The sequence below is a fragment of the Schistocerca nitens genome, chromosome 2, assembly GCF_023898315.1.
Source record: "Schistocerca nitens isolate TAMUIC-IGC-003100 chromosome 2, iqSchNite1.1, whole genome shotgun sequence".
Taxonomy (NCBI): Eukaryota; Metazoa; Arthropoda; class Insecta; order Orthoptera; family Acrididae; genus Schistocerca; species Schistocerca nitens.
Window position 1 is genome coordinate 710820203 of NC_064615.1, and position 22930 is coordinate 710843132.

Sequence of the window (22930 nt, forward strand, 5' to 3'; positions counted from 1 at the left end):
CTAATCCCGCGCGGCTGTCGCTAGGCCATCCGTTCGGCAGCAAACACGATTTCGTTCGCTGACGGACCGTAGGCGAAACTTCTCGCAACGTTGTTTGTTATTCAGTGTTCGGGTCCGCTTGCCATGATCGGCAGTGGAGAAGATAGAGCTAGTTACTGCGTAAAGCCGCCTTGTCTCCTATGAATGCGATGCTCTCATGCCTCAGTGAATGTCAATTTCAGACACGGGTTTCCATTCGCAGTTTATTTTTCTCCCCTGTGCCGGAAAATGATGGGTATTTTCGAAGGATGCAGGAGAAAGATAAACTGTCAATTTAAACGTGTGTTCGAAGGCTTCATCGACTAAGGTGACAGAGAATTGCGTTCATAGGAGACAAGGTCTGTCTAGGCAGTAGCTAGCACGAGCTTCTCCACTGATTATCGTGGCAATCAGTCGCAATCACAAATCACCAAACAACATTGCGAGACGTTCTGCCTACGATCCGTCAGCGTGCCATCACTTTGCTGCTAAAGGGGCAGCCTACAGACAGGCGCCGGCACCTGCAACTTCGACGCTCTGTAGTGTCAGCGCATGATGATTCCAGACACAGATTCCCATCCTTGATTTGTTTCTCACAACACCCTCTACACCCCCGCTAATTGTGTCGATATCGTTTACTAACAGCCTGTAAATTTGAAAAATAATTTGTAATTTTTTACGTTTTGTTACTTGCTTTTAGCTGTTAATGTTTTATTTTACGATTGCAATTTCAGCGTTGTGCCATTGTCAAGCATCTACAAAACGCAATGCAACGTAATGAGCACAGCGTCAAGTGGGATTAATAGTACATACAACCAATTTCGCAGTTTCTTAGCATTCAAAAAATTCCAAGGATTTTTACATGTAGGTTGACGTTCGGCAGCGATAACAACGTAATACGCCCATCAGTATAAGATTTTATATATTACAGTTTTGAAATTTTTAGCACGTTGTGTATATCACGATAGGTTGACACATCTAAACGTGTTCTCTTATAATACATTAGAGTAACTGACTAAAACAATTGAGAATACTTTTATTGCTAAGGTCTCTTTGTTCATTGAGTATGTATTGTGGTTGTTCTTTGAAAGCACTCTAAATTTCGAATTCTTCTAGAGCTTCCATTAAACTGTCTTTCTCTACTCTAAGTAGTACTTTTAAAGATTCCTCGATGCTGCTGGACTTATGTTTGTAGTTTAGAAGATGTTCACTAAATGAAGATCTACAGTTCTCACATATGTTTGTGTGCACACTGAATCTGGTGGAGAAACATTTACCTGTTTGGTCCTAATAGAAGCTTTCACACTCATCACATTAGATTTTATAGTTCCCTGATGGTGTAAACAGTTCTTGTTTCGTAAGCTGTGTGTCTGACAACTTCGTTGTTCGTGCAAAACCCTATTCGTACATTAGCTTCACGAAAATTATCGGCTCTTCTATCTGATATGGTACCATAATTAGCTAAAGCGATGTATTCCGTTTTTAATGGTTCTGGTTTACCTTATTATGGCACTATGATTGTCAGATAGAACAGGCGATAATTTTTGTAAAACTAATGTGCAAATCTGGTTCCGTTGAATAACGAAATAGGGACCACATTCAGACACACCACTCACGGAACAAAACCCATGCAAACATCGCAATGCAGAAGTTACTCCAACTCCAATGGGAGACACTCAAGCACCTGGCCTATAGTCATGATCTCTCCCCAAGCAATAGTCACGCCGATCGACGATTCCAGTTTGTTAAGGGTGCGCAGCGGCAGTTATGGACTTCGTCACGCAGACGGGTGCTGTGTTTTAACAAGGGGTGTGTTCAACCTGGCGCGTTGGTGAGATGAACGTCTTAACGCTCACGGCTATTTTGCCTGATTCGCATACCGACTCTGAATTATACGACTTTCGAACGGAAACCTTTTGATCGCCCCTTATAATATTCATCGTGAGAAAGTAATTCCCACTATCTTCATATTTACAAATAAAGTATCCCAGATCAAACGGATAAAATCGATCAAAAATCATTTTAAAATACGGAGAAGCTTATGTTCAAGTAATCGTCAAAAAACGCGACTGTGTACAATCAATATTTGAAGATCGACAGTCTAAAGACTACAAACAAGTATCTGAAGAAGCAACCCAATATAATTAAGAACTGTGACCAATAGATTCACAAGAACCGTAAATGATGTATTATTTGGTAACAAGCTGTAGATTTTTTGAAAATATGTTGAATAATCCATGCAATACTCACAGAGACGTATTTCCGAAAATAGACGTCGCGGTGTTGTCGTTCATTCTTCCCTAATTCGACATCGAAGTGCAAAAATTGTTTCAGTTGAGTGATTAAAATACAGGAAAAGTGAACAGCTCGTGGCTACGATTTGAAAAATGGGATCACTATTACTTTGGTTAACTGACGACTGGTGAGGACACACCGAAAATATGCAACATATCCGCATGTCGCATTTGTCATGTTCATAGTTTCCCATTCTGTTGTGTTTGAAACATTACATTTATTTTTTATTATGAGGTATATTCCTCCTCAGGCTTGTCTTATAAAATGATTTCTACATCTTGTGGTATCAAAAATATAGAGCTTTTTCCTTTGCTAAACCCAGATTGTTCCATGCTGTTAATAATCGAATACCTTCTTCAGCAAACTTATTCTTGTTTACAACTTTTTGTACAGTTATCTGCCATTGCGTCTTAGACTTAACTCTGTTTGTGCTAAAAATTAATGAAAAAGAATATTCCAGTTAACTGGTAAAAGAGCTATACAAGGCAAGATAACAATAAGAGTAGTCGCTTAGAAATAACATGCTTATAATTTTGCTCATGAAAGTCTAGTGCACAAGCAGGAACGATTTCAAAATGCTACCAGTCAGTTGAAGGCAGAAAGTTTGGTAGCTAAATAAATGACAGATGTGAAATTTAAAATTTTCCCAGCGAATTAAAGAGAAAGTCTCTTCGAACAATAAATGACACTCTCTAAAATATTTCAGTTTCTATAACATGACTCTAAAACTCGACTGAAAATGTCCACGTTGATAAATGAAACTTGTGGTTTATCTGCGCTGCAGTGTGCGGTAGTATATAATATACAGCTGCATGAATCTAATTGCAATAAAAGTAATGCTTGCTGTTTCCATACCGGCTTAAATCAGCAGCATGTTTTTCTTATGAAGCTGCTGTTTGGTCCTATTTTCAGTTCTACCTGCCGCAGGTACGTGTATTGTAACTACCACTCATATTATGCTACACCACTTATCAGTGGCAACGACGGTAAGCAACATACTGCGTTAGTCCATAGGGAGCAGTTAATCTGATTTTTGGAACTGTCCTAGATATAAACAATAGGTACCTACCAATAATGTTCATGTTGCGCATTTACATTCTATATTCGGTAACGAATGGTTTAACATTTTCCTTCGACATGCATCTCTGGATTGACTGGTGCATTGTTGTATTAAATTAAAATGCTGATAGTAAACACATGTGCAGGGATATGTGACAGCCCTACTCGGAATTTTCTACTTTCTACAGTAGAGATTCATTTATATACTTCCCATCAAGTGTAATTAACGTGATGGCACCAAGCCATCGAATTGTTGCCTACTCGAATTCATAAACAAGGGGAACACACGTTCGGCAACAGAATGTCCATTAAATCATGTAAACGCGCAATATATACGCAAGACAATACCAGTTTCACAAAATTTTCAAGAAATTTCAAATTTCAATACATCTAAGAATGTATACTCCATAGTACTGGTATCTCAGTGTTATTAAATGCAGGTACGATATTAAAAATGTTACACTTAGTTACGCTGGTATTTCGTTCCACTTTCTGCAACTGATTTTGATAGATGCAGACCAGTAATCTCAGGATTACTATAAGTCAATCTTCACACTTTAAATTTTCATATGGACATGGAGATTTGCGGTACAGAAAGAGATCTGGATTTATTTGTATTTTACACATCAGATACAGTTTCTTCAGTGATCCAGAAGTAATAATCGACAAGTTCTACTTTACGTCTGTTAACATCTCATTGCTTTATATCTACAATCATATTGTACCACATATGTTTGTCTACTCTCTTGAATCATATCTCCCTTATTTGGTTTAAATTACTTACGTTGTTTTTGGTCAGGATTCCCAGACTTATGGTGCAAAGTAATATATACAAATAACTATTTCTAATGAAGCTTTCATGCATTTACAAATTTGTTAGTTATGTGAAGCTATAATCTTGCATTGTCTTTTAATGTACAGGTTGTACTCGAGCCAAAATCGTTATAGAACATTTGAAATTAACTGTAGTTTGATTTACATAGAGAACCAATTTTATGAAAATTGTACCTAACATACTAAGAATTTGAAGGAATTCGAATTTCAGCTAATGTTTTGTTCTAACTGCAGCAGAAGCAAATGTTCAGACAAGTATGCTTAATTTAATAAGGAGAGTAACATATATTATGTAAACTTGTCACTGCTACGATTTCACATGTCGATGTTCAGACACCTCCATTATATATTAAACTAAAGTAACTTTACTTATTTCACTAATTATAGCATATTCTCTATCTATTTACATTTTGATTACATTTCAGAGACTTTTACATGATTGAAACGGCAATAAATGTTAAACATATTAAGAAGCTAACAGACACCATTAAAGATCTAACAACATACATTAAACTTCGACATACAACACTATATAAATGTTAAACATGTCATCTAAATTTTTATGCACTAACTAATAATAACTTCTAATAGTTACCATTTGCGGGCACTGTAGCTTCTATAAATCTACTGTACATAAATGTAATCAAACTCGTTGTCAGTATTCACTGACAATTGCATTTCACTTTGTACTAACATGCATTAATACCATAAATGAATTACATGTTTATGTAATAAATAGCTCTGGACCATGATAACTAATGGATTACATAGGTTATTATCGATGATCTTCACATAATTAGTGTTGCGTAGAAGGTACATGTTATGGTCACAAATGAATTATAAATTTACACGTATCAATGTTTTTGAAGATATTGTCCTGTTGTCTAAACGACACTCACGACTGCGGGAGATGACATTTTATTCGAAACCTGCTCCTGTAGATACACATGGAATATTTTTCACCATCAGAGTGTTCATCTAATATCTGTTCTTTTCGCTAGGAACATTACAGTAATCAAAGTTTGATAACTTTGCGAAGAAAAGACTTTTTCTTGTATTGCCTATTATTGTTTTATAGAACAGTCAATTCTAACCAGTGTCAGTATTTGCGCTAGGTTCTACCACATAGAGATAATTGACGTTACGTGGAAAACGAAAGTAGGCATCCAGTATTTATCAATCTTTTCAGTGATGTAGGGAATCACACACACTGGCTATCTCGCTGTGTCTAGAGATAGTCACGATATTTTTACGTATTTTTAGTGAGTAGTGCTGCGTGTGTCATAAACCCGCTAAGGACAGAACTGAAATCCAATATAGTCATCTTGCAAAATTTGCCATATATCGTCATGTATTCACATGCAGCGCCATATTATCATACAAGTATTCTGTTTCAATAGAATTATCGCAAAAGACCCATTTAATTTTCTCCATTTTGTTAATACACCTGCAGGAAGTAAACGCATTGCATGTTCAATTTGGAGGCACGCTTCCATTTATCACATTCTATTGTTTTTAAAATGAATGAAATTGGAAAAGCATTTGTATTTTTATTTCACTGAAACACATTTATGGAAATAACGATTATTGTCACTCAAACAGAAAGAAACGAGGGAAAAGGATGTATTTCGTTGTTTGCATTGGATAAGCAAAGATAACGTGCTCTTTCGGAATCTATTACGGAAAGTCTGAAATGTAGTTGACATCAGCACAGTTTTGTTTCAATGGAAACACTCCCTGAGCTCCTATGTGTATTTCATTGAAATTTTATTATACTGGACGTGCCGTGTAACAGTATCATCTTCTGCGCGCTCATCCTAGCTTCCTTCTCAGTAGTGGTAGCGACTGTTCGGAGTAAGCACAACACAGCACCACAGCTCGATAGCCTGACAGCATCCTCCACTTCTTCTGGTAAAACGAAGGCGTTGCCGGATGTCTTTGGGAACAGTTCAGTAGTTCCAGCAGTCCACCGGAACACAATGACTTTGGATACTGTTTGCTTTTTTTTTTTTTTTCAGCTACCAAATCCTATATCGGGTAGTCTAGAACGAGGGAACAGTCCACATAAATCGTGTTTATTCGAGCACATGCCCGCATCAGACAGTTATCCCCAGTCTGCTGATGTGGCCCACACACTCCAGGTGAAACTGTGAACGCTGCAGCAGTATACAGCAGGGCAGACGACCCTGCACAGCTCTCATAGTCGCTGCCCCTGCCACCTCTACATCAGCTTGTCATGCGGGCAGGCTACTGGCAGGAGCAGGAGAGCACCGTCATCTTGGGGAAGCGACGCAGCACCACCACCGAGTTGTCGTTGTAGAGCAGCGTCAGGTCCGACAGGGCAGAGGGCGCGCAGCACGGCGCCGGCACCTCGTCCTGTCCCAGCGACCGCACCAGCGACTGCAGGAACGCGTGGTTCGTCCAGCCCAGGCTCTGCAACACAACAGAAGGGGGTCGCGCTTTACGCTTAGGAGTGGGGCCCTGAGGCGAAGTGATCTCTAAAAATACCCTACTGGGCATTAAAATTGCTACACCAAGGAGAAATGCAGATGATAAAAGGGTATTCATTGGACAAATATATTATACTAGAACCGACATGTGATTACATTTTCACGCAATTTGGATGCATAGATCCTGAGAAATCAGTACCCAGAACAACCACCTCTGGCCGTAATAACGGCCTTGATACGCCTGGGCATTGAGTCAAACAGAGCTTGGATGGCGCGTACAGGAACAGCTGCCCATGCAACTTCAACATGATACCACAGTTCATCAAGAGTAGTGACTGGCGTGATGAGCCAGTTGCTCGGCCACCACTGACCAGACGTTTTCAGTTGGTGAGAGATCTGGAGAATGTGCTGGCCAGGGCAGCAGTCGAACATTTTCTGTATCCAGAAAGGCCCGTACAGGACCTGCAACATGCGGTCGTGCATTATCCTGCTGAAATGTAGGGTTTCGCAGGGATCGAATGAAGGATAGAGCCACGGGTCGTAACACATCTGAAATGTAACGTCCACTGTTTAAAGTGCCGTCAATGCGAACAAGAGGTGACCGAGACGTGTAAACAATGGCACCCCATACCATCACTCCGGGTGATACGCCAGTATGGCGATGACGAATACACGCTTCCAATGTGCGTTCACCGCTATGTCGCCAAACACGGATGCGACCATCATGATGCTGTAAACAGAATCTGGATTCATGCGAAAAAATGACGTTTTGCCATAGTGCACTCAGGTTCGTTGTCGCAGGCGCTTCTGTCTGTGATGCAGCGTCAAGGGTAACCGCAGCCATGGTCTCCGAGCCGATAGTCCATGCTGCTGCAAACGTCGTCGAACCGTTCGTGCAGATGGTTGTTTTGCAACCGTCCCCATCTGTTGAATCAGGGATCGAGACGTGGCTGCACGATCCGTTACAGCCATGCGGATAAGATGCGTGTCATGTAGACTGCTAGTGATACGAGGCCGGTGGGATCCAGAACGGCGTTCCGTATTACCCTCATGTACCCACCGATTCCATATTCTGCTAACAGTCGTTGGATCTCGACCAACACGACAGCAATATCGCTATACGATAAACCGCAATCGCGATAGGCTACAATCCGACTTTATCAAAGTCGGAAACGTGATGGTACGCATTTCTCCTCCTTATACGAGGCATCACAACAACGTTTCACCAGGCAACGCCGGTCAGATGCTGTTTGTGTATGGGAATTCGGTTGGAAACTTTCCTCATGTCAGCACGTTGTAGGTGTCGCCACCGGCGCCAACCTTGTGTGAATGTTCTGAAAAGCTAATCATTTGCATATCACAGCATCTTCTTCTTGTTGGTTAAATTTCGCGTCTGTAGCACGTCATCTTCGTAGTGTAGCAATTTTAATGGCCAGTAGTGTAGCAGGCTGAACCTTCTCAAACCTACATAAAGTATTTGACACGTGCGCTTGCAGCTGCTTAACAACTGTTTGCGTAGAGGGTGCATCTGACGCCACCGACAAAATTTCGGTATACGTTCACAGATATTTTTTGAGAATTTCGGTACAAAGTACCTGTCACCAACGATGGCTCGATACGCATTCCATTCCGTTTGACCTCTTACCCTGATATCTGTATTGAGTTGAAAATACCAGCAGAAAAGTGAAACTGTCGACAGTGTGTTGTATGTGTCTTGTTTGGAAACAATCTTGTTCTGTTCACTCACGAAACTTGTTATGAACAACACTAAAGCGCACTTTACTCTTCTCTCTCAGGCTTTCATACGAAATGGTCCCTTCTATCTCGGGTTTTATTATCCTGCCAGTGTTAGTCGTATGTTAAACGTCATGCGCAGAAGTATGGATATGGTTACTGTTGATGAGCTGGTATACATGCACTTCGCTTAAGGGTTCACTGAATGCAGTTATGACCGGTTTCTGGCACCCTCGTTCTAACAGCTAATGAGTGGATTCCAAAAGGCACCCGACATGAATGCACTTGGGAATGGAATTATAACACCTACTTGGAATACAGTGATTCTTATACTGATTAAGAGCTTCTGGTAAATGGGCACGATGCACATATATAGACAGAGACAATCAACAAACAGAATTTCCAAAAGTCAAACGGACAACCATAGAGTGTACTGAAAACACTCGGGAGGAAGCACCTCACCCATGCGCGAGGATCTATTAGCTACACCACACCTGACACTAGAATTATTAGAAAGCTCCGGGGTCATTAAACACACATCAAAATAAAAGTTAATTTAGCGGCTACATAAAGAAGTAGCGTCTATAGAAAGGTCCCAGAACTGCTCTCATTAATAAACGGTCACAATGCCCATATAGTACTAGGGACAGAAAGTTGGCTGAAACCAGGCATAAAGAGTAATGAATTGCTAAACTCAGATTGGAATGTATACCGCTGAGACAGGCAGGACAGTGAAGGGGGAGGCGTGTTTATAGCGATAAGAAGTGCAATAGTATCGAAGGAAATTGACGGAGATCCGAAATGTGAAATAATTTGGGTGAAGGTCACGGTTAAAACAGTCTCCGACATGTTAATTGGATGTCTCTATAGGCCCCCTGGCTCAGCAGCTGTTGTGGCGGAGCACCTGAAGGATAATTTGGAAAATATTTCGAGTAGATTTACCCACCATGTTATAGATCTGGGTGGAGATTTTAATTTGCCGCATATAGACTGGGAGACTCAAACGTTCATAACGGGTGGCAGGGACAAAGAATCCACTGAAATTTTTTTAAGTGCTTTATCTGAAAACTACCTTGAGCAGTTAAACAGAGAACCGACTCGTGGTGATAACATATTAGACCTTCTTGTGACAAACAGACCCGAACTATTTGAAACAGTTAACGCAGAACAGGGAATCAGCGATCATAAAGCGGTTACTGCATCGATTATTTCAGCCGTAAATAGAAATATTAAAAAAGGTAGGAAGATTTTCCTGTTTAGCAAAAGTGGCAAAAAGCAGATTACAGAGTACCTGACGGCTCAACACAAAAGTTTTGTCTCAAGTACGGATAGTGTTGAGGATAAGTGGACAAAGTTCAAAACCATCGTAAAATATGCGTTAGATGAGTATGTGCCAAGCAAGATCGTAAGAGATGGAAAAGAGCCACCGTGGTACAACAACCTAGTTAGAAAACTGCTGCGGAAGCAAAGGGAACTTCACAGCAAACATATACATAGCCAAAGCCTTGCAGACAAACAAAAATTACGCGAAGCGAAATGTAGTGAGAGCAGGGCTATGCGAGAGGCGTTCAATGAAATCGAAAGTAAAGTTCTATGTACTGACTTGGCAGAAAATCCTAAGAAATTTTGGTCTTATGTCAAAGCGGTAGGTGGATCAAAACAAAATGTCCAGACACTCTTTGACCAAAATGGTACTGAAAGAGAGGATGACAGACTAAAGGCCGAAATACTAAATGTCTTTTTCCAAAGCTGTTTCACAGAGGAAGACTGCACTGTAGCTCCTTCTCTAGATTGTCACACAAATGTCAAAATAGACGACAGAGGGATAGAGAAACAATTAAAATCGCTCAAAAGAGGAAATTCCGCTGGACCTGATGGGATACCAGTTCGATTTTACACAGAGTACGCGAAGGAACTTGCCCCCCTTCTTGCAGCGGTGTACCGTAGGTCTCTAGAAGAGCGTAGCGTTCCAAACGATTGGAAAAGGGCACAGGTCATCCCCGTTTTCAAGAAGGGACATCGAACAGATGTGCAGAACTATAGACCTATATCTCTAACGTCGATCAGTTGCAGAATTTACGAACACGTATTACGTTCGAGTATAATGACTTTTCTGGAGTCTAAAAATCTACTCTGTAGGAATCAGCATGGGTTTAGAAAAAGACGGTCATGTGAAACCCAGCTCGCGCTATGCGTCCACGAGACTCAGAGGGCCATAGACACGGGTTCACAGGTAGATGCCGTGTTTCTTGACTTCCGCAAGGCGTTCTATACAGTTCCCCACAGTCGTTTAATGAACAAAGTAAGAGCATATGGACTATCAGACCCATTGTGTGATTTGATTGAAGAGTTCCTAGATAACAGAACGCAGCATGTCATTCTCAATGGAGAGAAGTCTTCCGAAGTAAGAGTGATTTCAGGTGTGCCGCAGGGGAGTGTCGTAGGACCGTTGTTATTCACAATATACATAAATGACCTTGTGGATGACATCGGAAGTTCACTGAGGCTTTTTGCGATGATGCTGTGGTACATCGACAGGTTGTAACATTGGAAAATTGTACTGAAGTGCAGGAGGATCTGCAGCGAATTGACGCATGGTGCAGGGAATGGCAATTGAATCTCAATGTAGACAAGTGTAATGTGCTGCGAATACATAGAAAGATAGATCCCTTATCATTTAGCTACAATATAGCAGGTCAGCAACTGGAAGCAGTTAATTCCATAAATTATCTGGGAGTACGCATTAGGAGTGGTTTAAAATGGAATGATCGTTGGTAAAGCAGATGCCAGACTGAGATTCACTGGAAGAATCCTAAGGAAATGCAATCCGAAAACAATGGAAGTAGGTTACAGTACACTTTTTCGTCCACTGCTTGAATACTGCTCAGCAGTGTGGGATCCGTACCAGATAGCGTTGATAGAAGAGATAGAGAAAATCCAACGGAGAGCGGCGCGCTTCGTTACGGGATCATTTAGTAATCGCGAAAGCGTTACGGAGATGATAGATAAACTCCAGTGGAAGACTCTGCAGGACAGACGCTCAGTAGCTCGGTACGGGCTTTTGTTGAAGTTTCGAGAACATACCTTCACCGAGGAGTCAAGCAGTATATTGCTCCCTCCTACGTATATCTCGCGAAGAGACCATGAGGATAAAATCAGAGAGATTAGAGCCCACACAGAAGCATACCGACAATCCTTCTTTCCACGAACAATACGAGACTGGAATAGAAGGGAGAACCGATAGAGGTACTCAAGGTACCCTCCACCACACACCGTTAGGTGGCTTGCGGAGTATGGATGTAGATGTAGATGTAGAAGTACCACTTAACACAGAATTTTCTTGTACTTTTACCAGCAAAGAAGTATCAACTGCTGCGATTGACATCAAAACACGCAGGTCACCAGGTTTTGATGAAATACACCCGGCGTTTCTTGTTCAATGCAGTAAAAAACGCAAAAATGACTTACATAGTTTCATTCAAACATTCTGTAGTGGGAATCGTACCAAAGCTTGAAACTACAAAGACAGTTTCTGTGTTAAAACTAAACAGGCAACCCGCTAAGCAAGAAAGCTAGAGACCAATAACATTAAATTGCTGCTACAAGCTGCAGGTACTGTTGTGACAGCACCTTGACGTGTAAATAGCTGTGATTCATTTATTGACAATTATCAATTAGTCGATCTGTGTTTACATTAGTCTCATACAATATGGACATTTTTGGACATATCCTGGCGTTACGCTTTTGTGAAGAAGATATTGACGGCTGGTAAAGCAATACTAAGCTTGCTTCTGAAAATGACAAATTTATTTGTCAAAATCGGTAAACTGATATATATATATATCCAAAGGATTGGAAAAGGGCACAGGTCATCCCCGTTTTCAAGAAGGGACATCGAACAGATGTGCAGAACTATAGACCTATATCTCTAACGTCGATCAGTTGCAGAATTTACGAACACGTATTACGTTCGAGTATAATGACTTTTCTGGAGTCTAAAAATCTACTCTGTAGGAATCAGCATGGGTTTAGAAAAAGACGGTCATGTGAAACCCAGCTCGCGCAGCAGCGTACCATGGATTCGACACGTGCTCACGCGCTTCGTAGGTTTAAGTACGTATGTGGCACTAGAATGTCTTGGTCCAGGCCACACAATTCGCGTAAATTACGGGCCGATGGTTTTTAGGTGCGGAGATGGCGCTCTTTAGTATCCTATATGTGTTCCGTCGGGTTCAGGTCAAATGAACGCATTGCCCAAGACATGAGCCTGACCTCGGTATCATGTTCCTCGAACTACTATAGCGCAATTTTGGCCTTATGATAGGACAACTATCCTGCTGGTTGATACCAATGCCGTCGGGGAAGACGTCAAGCATGAAGGGACAGAGGAGATCCACAATGATGTTCACATGGTCTTCATATATCGTGGTGCCTACGATTACTATCACATGTGCCATGGAAACCCAGGCGTGTATCTTCCGTAGCATTAACACTGCCCACCAGCCTCCGCCCGTGTCGCAATGTTTCAAGCAACTATTCGTCTAGAAGATGGTGTGTCCGGACACGAGCGTCGGAGTGGGGTAACATGAAACGTGGTTCACCCGACCAGGAGACATTTTTGACATTCAATCATGGCCCAATCTCCGTGATCCCGTGAACACTGAAACCGCAGCTGGCACTCTCGTTCCACCAACGTGGGAATAAGCAAGGGTCCGTCTCCTGCGGATCCTCATGTGCGCAGAACGATGTGTCCCGAAACACTTGTGCGTGCGTCAGCGTTGTAGTCTCACAGACGACCTGTCACGGATCGCCAACAATGACAATCTAGCTTTACAGAACGGGCGAGCCTTCGACGCCCACAGCCCACGATGAGGTCACCTACTCATGGATTCACCGTCCATGCTGTCACTCAATCGCTGCTTTTCTTAGGTGCCCAAGACAATGGGAGCTATTTCGGAGGTGCTCGTTCCCAGTCGCCGTTTCTTAGCTATATCTTCTTTCTCAAAGTCGCTTATGTCAGTGGAGTTCCCCATCTGCGGATGGTATCGTCGTTAGAATGATTCCTCATCAGTCTCTGCTGGGCTTATACTCTTTCATCACCGTTTCAGGCGCCCTCAACACCAGTCTTATGGTGGATAACAGTCAAAATAGTTTGCTTCACCAGCGTATGCGGTGGTGACAGCAGAATGGTAGCGCAGTTTTCCTTCAAATAGAAGAACTCTAAATTTACCCAACAGGGTTTCGCAATAATTACTTCGGCTTTCTTCTAAGGATTGCCATTTAATTTACCCTAGGTTCTTTTATGTACACTCCTGGAAATGGAAAAAAGAACACATTGACACCGGTGTGTCAGACCCACCATACTTGCTCCGGACACTGCGAGAGGGCTGTACAAGCAATGATCACACGCACGGCACAGCGGACACACCAGGAACCGCGGTGTTGGCCGTCGAATGGCGCTAGCTGCGCAGCATTTGTGCACCGCCGCCGTCAGTGTCAGCCAGTTTGCCGTGGCATACGGAGCTCCATCGCAGTCTTTAACACTGGTAGCATGCCGCGTCAGCGTGGACGTGAACCGTATGTGCAGTTGACGGACTTTGAGCGAGGGCGTATAGTGGGCATGCGGGAGGCCGGGTGGACGTACCGCCGAATTGCTCAACACGTGGGGCGTGAGGTCTCCACAGTACATCGATGTTGTCGCCAGTGGTCGGCGGAAGGTGCACGTGCCCGTCGACCTGGGACCGGACCGCAGCGACGCACGGATGCACGCCAAGACCGTAGGATCCTACGCAGTGCCGTAGGGGACCGCACCGCCACTTCCCAGCAAATTAGGGACACTGTTGCTCCTGGGGTATCGGCGAGGACCATTCGCAACCGTCTCCATGAAGCTGGGCTACGGTCCCGCACACCGTTAGGCCGTCTTCCGCTCACGCCCCAACATCGTGCAGCCCGCCTCCAGTGGTGTCGCGACAGGCGTGAATGGAGGGACGAATGGAGACGTGTCGTCTTCAGCGATGAGAGTCGCTTCTGCCTTGGTGCCAATGATGGTCGTATGCGTGTTTGGCGCCGTGCAGGTGAGCGCCACAATCAGGACTGCATACGACCGAGGCACACAGGGCCAACACCCGGCATCATGGTGTGGGGAGCGATCTCCTACACTGGCCGTACACCACTGGTGATCGTCGAGGGGACACTGAATAGTGCACGGTACATCCAAACCGTCATCGAACCCATCGTTCTACCATTCCTAGACCGGCAAGGGAACTTGCTGTTCCAACAGGACAATGCACGTCCGCATGTATCCCGTGCCACCCAACGTGCTCTAGAAGGTGTAAGTCAACTACCCTGGCCAGCAAGATCTCCGGATCTGTCCCCCATTGAGCATGTTTGGGACTGGATGAAGCGTCGTTTCACGCGGTCTGCACGTCCAGCACGAACGCTGGTCCAACTGAGGCGCCAGGTGGAAATGGCATGGCAAGCCGTTCCACAGGACTACATCCAGCATCTCTACGATCGTCTCCATGGGAGAATAGCAGCCTGCATTGCTGCGAAAGGTGGATATACACTGTACTAATGCCGACATTGTGCATGCTCTGTTGCCTGTGTCTATGTGCCTGTGGTTCTGTCAGTGTGATCATGTGATGTATCTGACCCCAGGAATGTGTCAATAAAGTTTCCCCTTCCTGGGACAATGAATTCACGGTGTTCTTATTTCGATTTCCAGGAGTGTATATACTGCGCAACACAACTGAAGGATCACTTTTTTGAAACCTCTTTAATTGCCTCCCACTGAGACCTATAACATTGACATCTGACTCAAAGGTGCGTATATCCTTCGTCTGCAGTGATGCAAACGTCGGTCTCGACGACGTTTCAAACAGGGTGCCATCACACATAAAGGTCTCAGTTCAGAAGTTCATGTGACCTGTAACGTCGGTTAACGATCTCACATTGGCACCAAATTTCTGCACAGTTCTACCCAACGCCACCGAGGAGTGTCGCAAAATCGGAAGATCGTCATACTCCCTCTCACCCACATTTCACCCCCTTCTTTTGAGAGCGTTGCAATGGAGATCAGAATCGCGTCGCCCAAAGTTGTAATCACACGGTTTTCTTATGAGTGGTCGAGGAAAACATTGCAGACACACCGCCACTCAGCATGGTGGGAAGAGGTCTCAAGGTAAGGCATAAAGGGCATCAATGAAGCCACCCCTTTCCATGAAGCGTTGATATTCACACGTTTCGCTGTCACAAACATTTCGCAGTGCGATGAGCAATAGGATGACTTTTGACTCTGCGACACCCTCGGAAGTTTCAACCATATCCTAAGGACATTAAGGGCCTGCATCCCCATAAAACCTGTTAGCAACCCTTAGAAATACAACGGGACCGTTCAAAATCACTCTATGAAACTTGAAAGGATCCCTCTAAGACCCACCAATTCAATGAAACCCGGTCTCACTTGCCCACTTCTATTGAGAATTTTAAAAATTACGTTTAAAGAGTCAACCTGTACAGTAGTCCGAAGCGCGAGCAAGCAGGCAGTTGGACTCGCAGTGCTGTCATGTGGTTGCCTATCTGCAGGAGCCTAGGATCACTTCACAGATTCTCTCTGTAACCATTCACTTTTAAAATTCTCATTACACGTGTGCGGGTGGCACCTAGGACTTTGCCGAATACGGGAGAGGTGAGGGGTGCGGCGCGCTTTAGATGGATACTTCGCCGTTTTAGTCACGCATACGTCAATGTGACACCGCTCCATGATCACGCTACAACAGGACGGGAAATAGGAGGGCCGAAAAGCAAAAGTATTCTTCGTTGCTTTAGATCATGTTCATACTTCGTCTATTCGTTTTGGACGGACCCTAGTGGTTCCACACTGTATGCCAGAACAATAATTTGATCGTACTGCACTTCGAAGGCTGTGATGAAGTTTAGTGGGACTGCTGGCCCTCTATGTACTTCGAGAGGGGCTAAAGCGTCCGTTCGGTGTCACCAATCTCAAAGACTGCCAAGGTCGTCATCATCTTGCTCATCGCACTGCCTTCGAACTGTCGTTTTCGACCGTGAATGTGTTGGAATCAGTGCCTCAAGGGAAGGGCTGGCGTCATTAACACCCTTCATGCCACCTTCTCAGGCTATTATGCCCGGTTCTCAACGGTGGTGTCTCAGAAATATTTTCCTCGTTCGCCCATAAGAAAACACTGTGATTTCAACGCTGAGAACCGCAGCTCTAACGTTCACCCCAGAACCGTGAAAACACTGTATTAAATGTGCTTAAGAGTTGGTGCGACTATCTTCCCACCGAGTAACACACTCACTGTGGCGTTGGACTGATCTGCGGTGAAATTTTATGTCAGTGTAACATAATTGAACCACATTATGTCTCACGTGAACTTCTGAGTTCTGTCCATTTTCTCCCTTGCGTCGACAGCTTTTGCACCATTACAGAGAAAGCTTTTCGGCTCCTTTGAGCCTTATTTGAAACTTTTATGGCCGGCCGAAGTGCCCGAGCTGTTCTAGGCGCTTCAGTCTGGAACCGCGAGAGCGCTACGGTCGCAAATTCGAATCCTGCCTCGGCCATGGATGTGTGTGATGTCCTCAGTTAGGTTTAAGTAGTTCTAAGTTCTTGGGGGCTGATGACCTCAGATGTTAAGTCCCATAGTGCTCAGAGCCATTTGAACCATTTTTTGAAACTTTTTTGTCGCAATGGGAGACAATTGTGTTTCGAGAAAGTTATCCTTAAATTCTGATGCACAGTGCTATACTGTCCTCTTAAAATTCTAGCAGCATTGTAACAATCTAAAATTATTCGCTGTAGACCCTTAGATGCAGTTTCCTTTACACATGCAGTGCATTTTTCTGAGGACCCTTCCAACAAGCATTAATACCCCTTTCGTCTCACGTAATACTGACTTTAATGTATCATCTCATTTCCTATGACTTATTGGTTCAAAATGGCTCTGAGCACTATGGGACTTAACATCCATGGTCATCAGTCCCCTAGAAATTAAGAACTACTTAAACCTAACTAACCTAAGGACATCACACAACACCCAGTCATCACGAGGCAGAGAATCCCTGACCCCGCTGGGAATCGAACCCGGGAATCCGGGCGCGGGAAGCGAGATATGGCTTATTGGCATTATATCCTTAAATACTTATACGATGCCACGTCCTTGTAACGGAATTCTGTCTCTTTCTTTTTCTTAAAGATATTATCTTCACTCACCTACACTTGAAGAGAGATTTCAACCATTACACCAGCCCAAGTCCTTTTACATTCCCTTAGGATCGCCCAACTACGTTAGTACCCTGTAGACAAGAGGGTCGTCAGCAAACAATCTCGTAGTGCTGCTGATCGTATATCATAAATTGCCTGTGTATATAAAGAACGTTAAGGGTTTAATGGTCCTACTACTTCTCCTTAAGGCACACCCGGAGTTAGTTTCGTTTTCGTTCACCATTCACCGTCTAGTATGGCGTGCTGCATTGTGTTACTCGATTATTCATCGAGTTAATTACATATCTGAGAAGATACTTCGTATAATCACATCGTGCTTAATAAAGATGTTGTTCAGGGGAACCCCATTTTGAGTCCAGGAAGATGGAATCTACGTGTTCACCTGCATCTGATTTTCGTAAGATACCATGTATGCTACTCCCGTTACTAGGACCCCTTTCTATTGAGTACAAGCACAGTGCAAAGTGCAGTGCTTTATGCAGATTTTAGCATCTTGATGCAGCTGAGCTGTTGGTCTATTTCTACAAAGTAGATTATTGAATTGTTGGTTGTACAGTGTCAAATAACTCTCGACAGACTTAAACCTATTACACTGTAGCCCCTATAAGCTCAAAAAGCCGCTTCCTTCCATCAATTATCCCATTAGCAATAAGACTACCGTCTTGCTTGACAGGTTGATTGTTGGTATTAAACAGGCAGCTATTGCTACAGATGTAGAACACTACTATCGTGCAAAAGAAAAACTAAGTGATCGAGTAAAAGAAATATAAAAGTAGGAAGTAAGCAGCAGGCTATTTAGTATAGCCAAGGTAACTGCAGCTCTTACTTTTTTTCATAATTACTCCTTTGCCTATAATTAATCAGTTACATCTCACCTGTGAGACATACAATAAACATCAGTGTAACGAAACCTTATTCTTCATACAGTATGCAGATTTGGTTTCTGACAGTTGATTTTGTTTTGTTGTTATCCCCAACACTGCTGAAACGAAAACGTTTCGAGTGTGGTTTGTTTCTCTGACGTGGCATTTCTTGGCGCTCACACAATGCGCTTTCCTGCTGCTTTGTACTTTCAGTCTTCCCAGGGGGACAAATTACTTCTTAGATCGCGCGAGAGTGAACACAAATAAATCATATGATGAATTAGTGGTCCCTCATAAAAGTTTAATCCCTAGTTGGCCGATAGAAAGAATAAATGCACCAGAAGCCTTATACCGCTTTTCCTAGACATGTTTCACATGACGCCTTCACTACACTGTATGCATCTATTTTATATCAGTTTTTACGGAATTAAAGTTTCCTCTCAAAAGTTATTCCCCTTGTTTTATGGGCATTTTCTGATATTCATAAACATAAAATCTTATCTAGTGATGAGACATTCATCTCCTGTGACAAAATTTGCGCGTGTTTGTGTTAGGTGTTAGAGAGAGACAGACAGAGAGAGAGAGAGAGAGAGAGAGAGAGAGAGAGTATGTGTGTGTGTGTGTGTGTGTGTGTGTGTGTGTGTGTGTGTGTGTGTGTGCGTGCGTGCGCGTGCGTAAGAGACAGAGAAAGAGACAGATAAGTTTTCTTTTTTTTAATTCGATATGTAATCTTGTATCCATTTGCTCCTGAGTTTAATGAGGGCATTGTATCTGAAAAACAAGTCTCGTTGATATTTTTATTTCAAAAGAAGTAATTATAATAATTATACGTATCAAAAATATTACCTTTCCATTCATTTCATCTTGTGGAGGCTAAATATGAGCCGCATATGCGTTTCGTAATTATTCCTATCGTTAACCTTAATGGAACTGCAGGACCGAGTGCTAAGAGCCTCACTCATTAATGACTAAAGTTAGAAGTTATACCTTAATTTCTGTCTGTGGTTCAATGCTACAAAAAAAAAAGAATTTCATTATTGTGGACTACTGCATGAGTGAAACAGCTTATTATGTCATACTATTAAATTCAGAACAGATGCCGAGGCACTCGAGTGCCTAAATACAATCAACGATATTTTCAGGCTGGGAATGAGACATCTCTATCACTTCTAATAACAACACGTTGATGTGCGCCTGCTGTTAACAGCAGTAATTAAAAGTAAAATTCTTTAAACTAAATGGGTAAACATTGAAAGCAGGAAGTAAACATCGTTCTGTCTCCAGGGCGTGTCAAAGTAATCACCATAATTATCCGCTGAAAACGGAAGCATACTTTTTAATGTTTGGAGAGTCGAAAGCAGCTTACTGTCCATAGATAAGATAGGAACAGGTCACACATGTCATCTAATGTTGCATTCTAAAAGAGTTTTCGAAAAAATTATAGCAGAATAGTAACGATGATCTCTAAACAAAACACTTTTAACTTTAACACCCATGAGAATGTCCAGTACTGAAACTTAAAACAGTGTTACGAAACCAAATAAAGCGGGATATGTGAGACATGAATGTTAATGTACAAAATTAACCTGTTCTTAACTTCAATTTTTGCACTCCAGTCACAGAAACGCACCATCGTTTGCTCGAGTTCAAGGTAGTGGCAGAACAAAGCTACACAAACTACAACCAACAACCGTATTTTTATTTAGAGTGACTAGGATCAGAAATGTGACGACTGCCAAGTATTCAGCCATAGCTCGGTCTTGAAGTAGTCTGGTTTCCGCCCTCTCTTGCTGTATTGCATTTAACTCATAAGTCCCATACACCTTCCCCTACATATTATAATTTACATGTTTATTTACATTAATATTTATCTCCCTCTACAATCATACCCTTCCATTTCTCCTTTCTGTGACAGGTTGCCTGTTCCTTGCTGTCTCTCCTCCTGACCCTACAATCTGTCCGTGTTTTAGGTGAAAATTTTCTACAGATTTCTATCCTCTTGTATCCGTTTTGTGCTCACTAATTTCCAACTTATTCTGTTTAATTATTTTAAGAAATTTGAACACTACGTTTCATATAACTAATACATTTCTGATCTCTAAATTTGATGCAATCTTACCACCAGTAAAGAAGACGTGTTCTCCTATGTGATGCAATAAATACAGACATCAAAGTCACAGTGGAATTCAGTCAGAAACAGTCTGAAAAGCTTATACGCGTGTTGCAGGTGGGGGAGGGGGGGTAGTGCGGGGGTGTTGTGTTGATAAATAACTGTAAAGAACAAAATTCGATACCTTCAGGAGCTTCCGAGATATTTAGCGTTGAAGTTAGCCAATCAGGTCGCAAATTCAAACACTTGCACACGCTAGAATGCAGTAATGCATACACCTCTGTGGATCCGCGAGTTACCACTTGTTCAAATACTCATAACCGGTTAAAATGTGGATTTTTTCGGAAGTGATAAATTTAAGCTACGTAAGTTTCGTTGAATTGAGGAACACGCTTGAGGAACACATTGGATTGACGAACACACTTGGCGACAAATCCTCTGTCAGGCTATTGTAATTTAATAGCGCGACGACCTGATTCGTTAACTTCAATGTGAAATAATTCGGAAATGGCGCAACGTACAGCATTTTTTCTTGACAATTAGTTCTCAGCACATCCTCCCCTGTAACACCCTTACAGTCTTGTCAGACTCCTTCTGACCACCCTAAATATATATTCAGAAAATTCCTAGGTGATTCTTTACAGAAACTATCATCAACTCTGAATCTATTGACAGGAATAAAATTGGACTCGCCGTAATGTTGTCAAGAAAGTGTGGAAATAATATTTACATCCAGCCTAGTATATGTGCCGACACTCCCCAGCCTCATTAAAACAATACTCAGACGAAACAGCTAACTAAAGCTACTTAAGAATGTCGCATTACACCGTCCAGCGATATTTCTTTATAGTCAAGTTGCTTAAAACCTCCTGCGTATTCTAATCCGCTTACAGAAATGTGCCGCTAACAAAATTTTTAATTTCTTCGAGTCATTAGTTATTGTAGAGCGTCCGATACCAAGTGGTACTATAATCACACCGCAATTACCTGTCCTATGATGAAACAGCGGGTTGGAGAAATATGGAATCATCTAAGCACATTACGACGCGTTATACGGTGTATCAAAACCGTTGGCATTCACGACGGCTTCCAGTCATCTTGGTATAGATAAATATAGGTCCTGCATTGCCTTCTATGGGTTCTTACGCCATTCTTCCTGCAAAATAGTGACAAGTTCAGGCAGGGATGATGGAGGGACCCATCTCTCCAAAGGAGATAACAAAGGATACACAATATTAAGATGACTTGTGGCCAGGGGACACGTCCTCGTGCTCGCAAACCAGACCTGGGATATGCGACCTTTGTGAACAGTGCCCCATCATCATGCGACATGGCATCATCTCTGTGGAAGAAACGTTGTATCATGGGATAGACTTGATCGGCCAAAATGGTCACACGATTCTTGCCAGTAAGGCGACCTACCAGGGCAACCAAGAGGCACTTGCAATACCGTGATATGGCTGACCACATCGACAACGAAACCCCATCAGGTTTCACTCTTGGGTCACAAGGTCGGCCATATGTGGGAAACAGTGTGAAACAAGACTCATCTGTCAATAAAATCTTCTCGGTTTACAAGCCACGTGTTTCGAATAAAACAATCGAGCTTTCGAAAGCTGTCCCCGCCATCGTCATCAGGAGTTTAAATAACTCCGAAAGCCCAAGACTCATCCGGCCAAATTACTTTCTTCCGTTGGCCCGTAGTCTAGGTTTAATGGCTGCGACACCACGTTTTCCTGTTACAGGCATTGACAACGCTGACAAGTGGTTTTGTAATTGCGGCTCACCCTGAAATCCTCTGCTTATGGAGCTCCATTCGTGTTGTTTTGGTGCTGACAGAGCTTGCGAGTGCGAGTTGAGTTCCTCAGTGACTTTTGCAGCTGTCGCCCTCTGATTTTCCCTCTTCAATGACCGTCCGTCACGATCACTAAACACATACGTTCATTCACGTTGTGACTTAGAAGATGTTTTTCCGCTTTCCCTGTACGGAGTATAAATCTTCGATACGGTGCCTCTTGAGACACCAAACACTTCGGCTACCTAGGTTAAGGAAGCACCCACCATATGAACAACAACAACTGAGCTCCGACATAATACACTCACAACTACACGCAACACTGCTCTGACCACGCAGTCGCTGTCTATTGAAGGTACTCCAAACCTGCCTTTCGTCGTCAAATACGACAATGAAAATTCCTGCTTGGCTAGCATCTGCATTCATCAGGGACAGCACGTTGACACAGTTATGGAATGTACTGGTTCAAATGGCTCTGAGCACTATGGGACTTAACATCTATGGTCATCAGTCCCGTAGAACTTAGAA

At 42.8% G+C, this 22930-nt stretch overlaps 1 protein-coding gene across 1 annotated transcript in view; it reads right to left on the reverse strand.

Annotated features, from left to right (window-relative positions):
* Window positions 1-6166: 6166 nt before the first annotated feature.
* LOC126235279 (uncharacterized) overlaps window positions 6167-22930 on the reverse strand; it is a 176179-nt gene continuing 159415 nt past the window's right edge. The window contains exon 8 of the mRNA XM_049944005.1: window positions 6167-6639. Coding sequence (XP_049799962.1) covers window positions 6454-6639 — 186 coding nt within the window. The 3' untranslated portion in view covers window positions 6167-6453. The remainder of the gene's footprint in view (window positions 6640-22930) is intronic.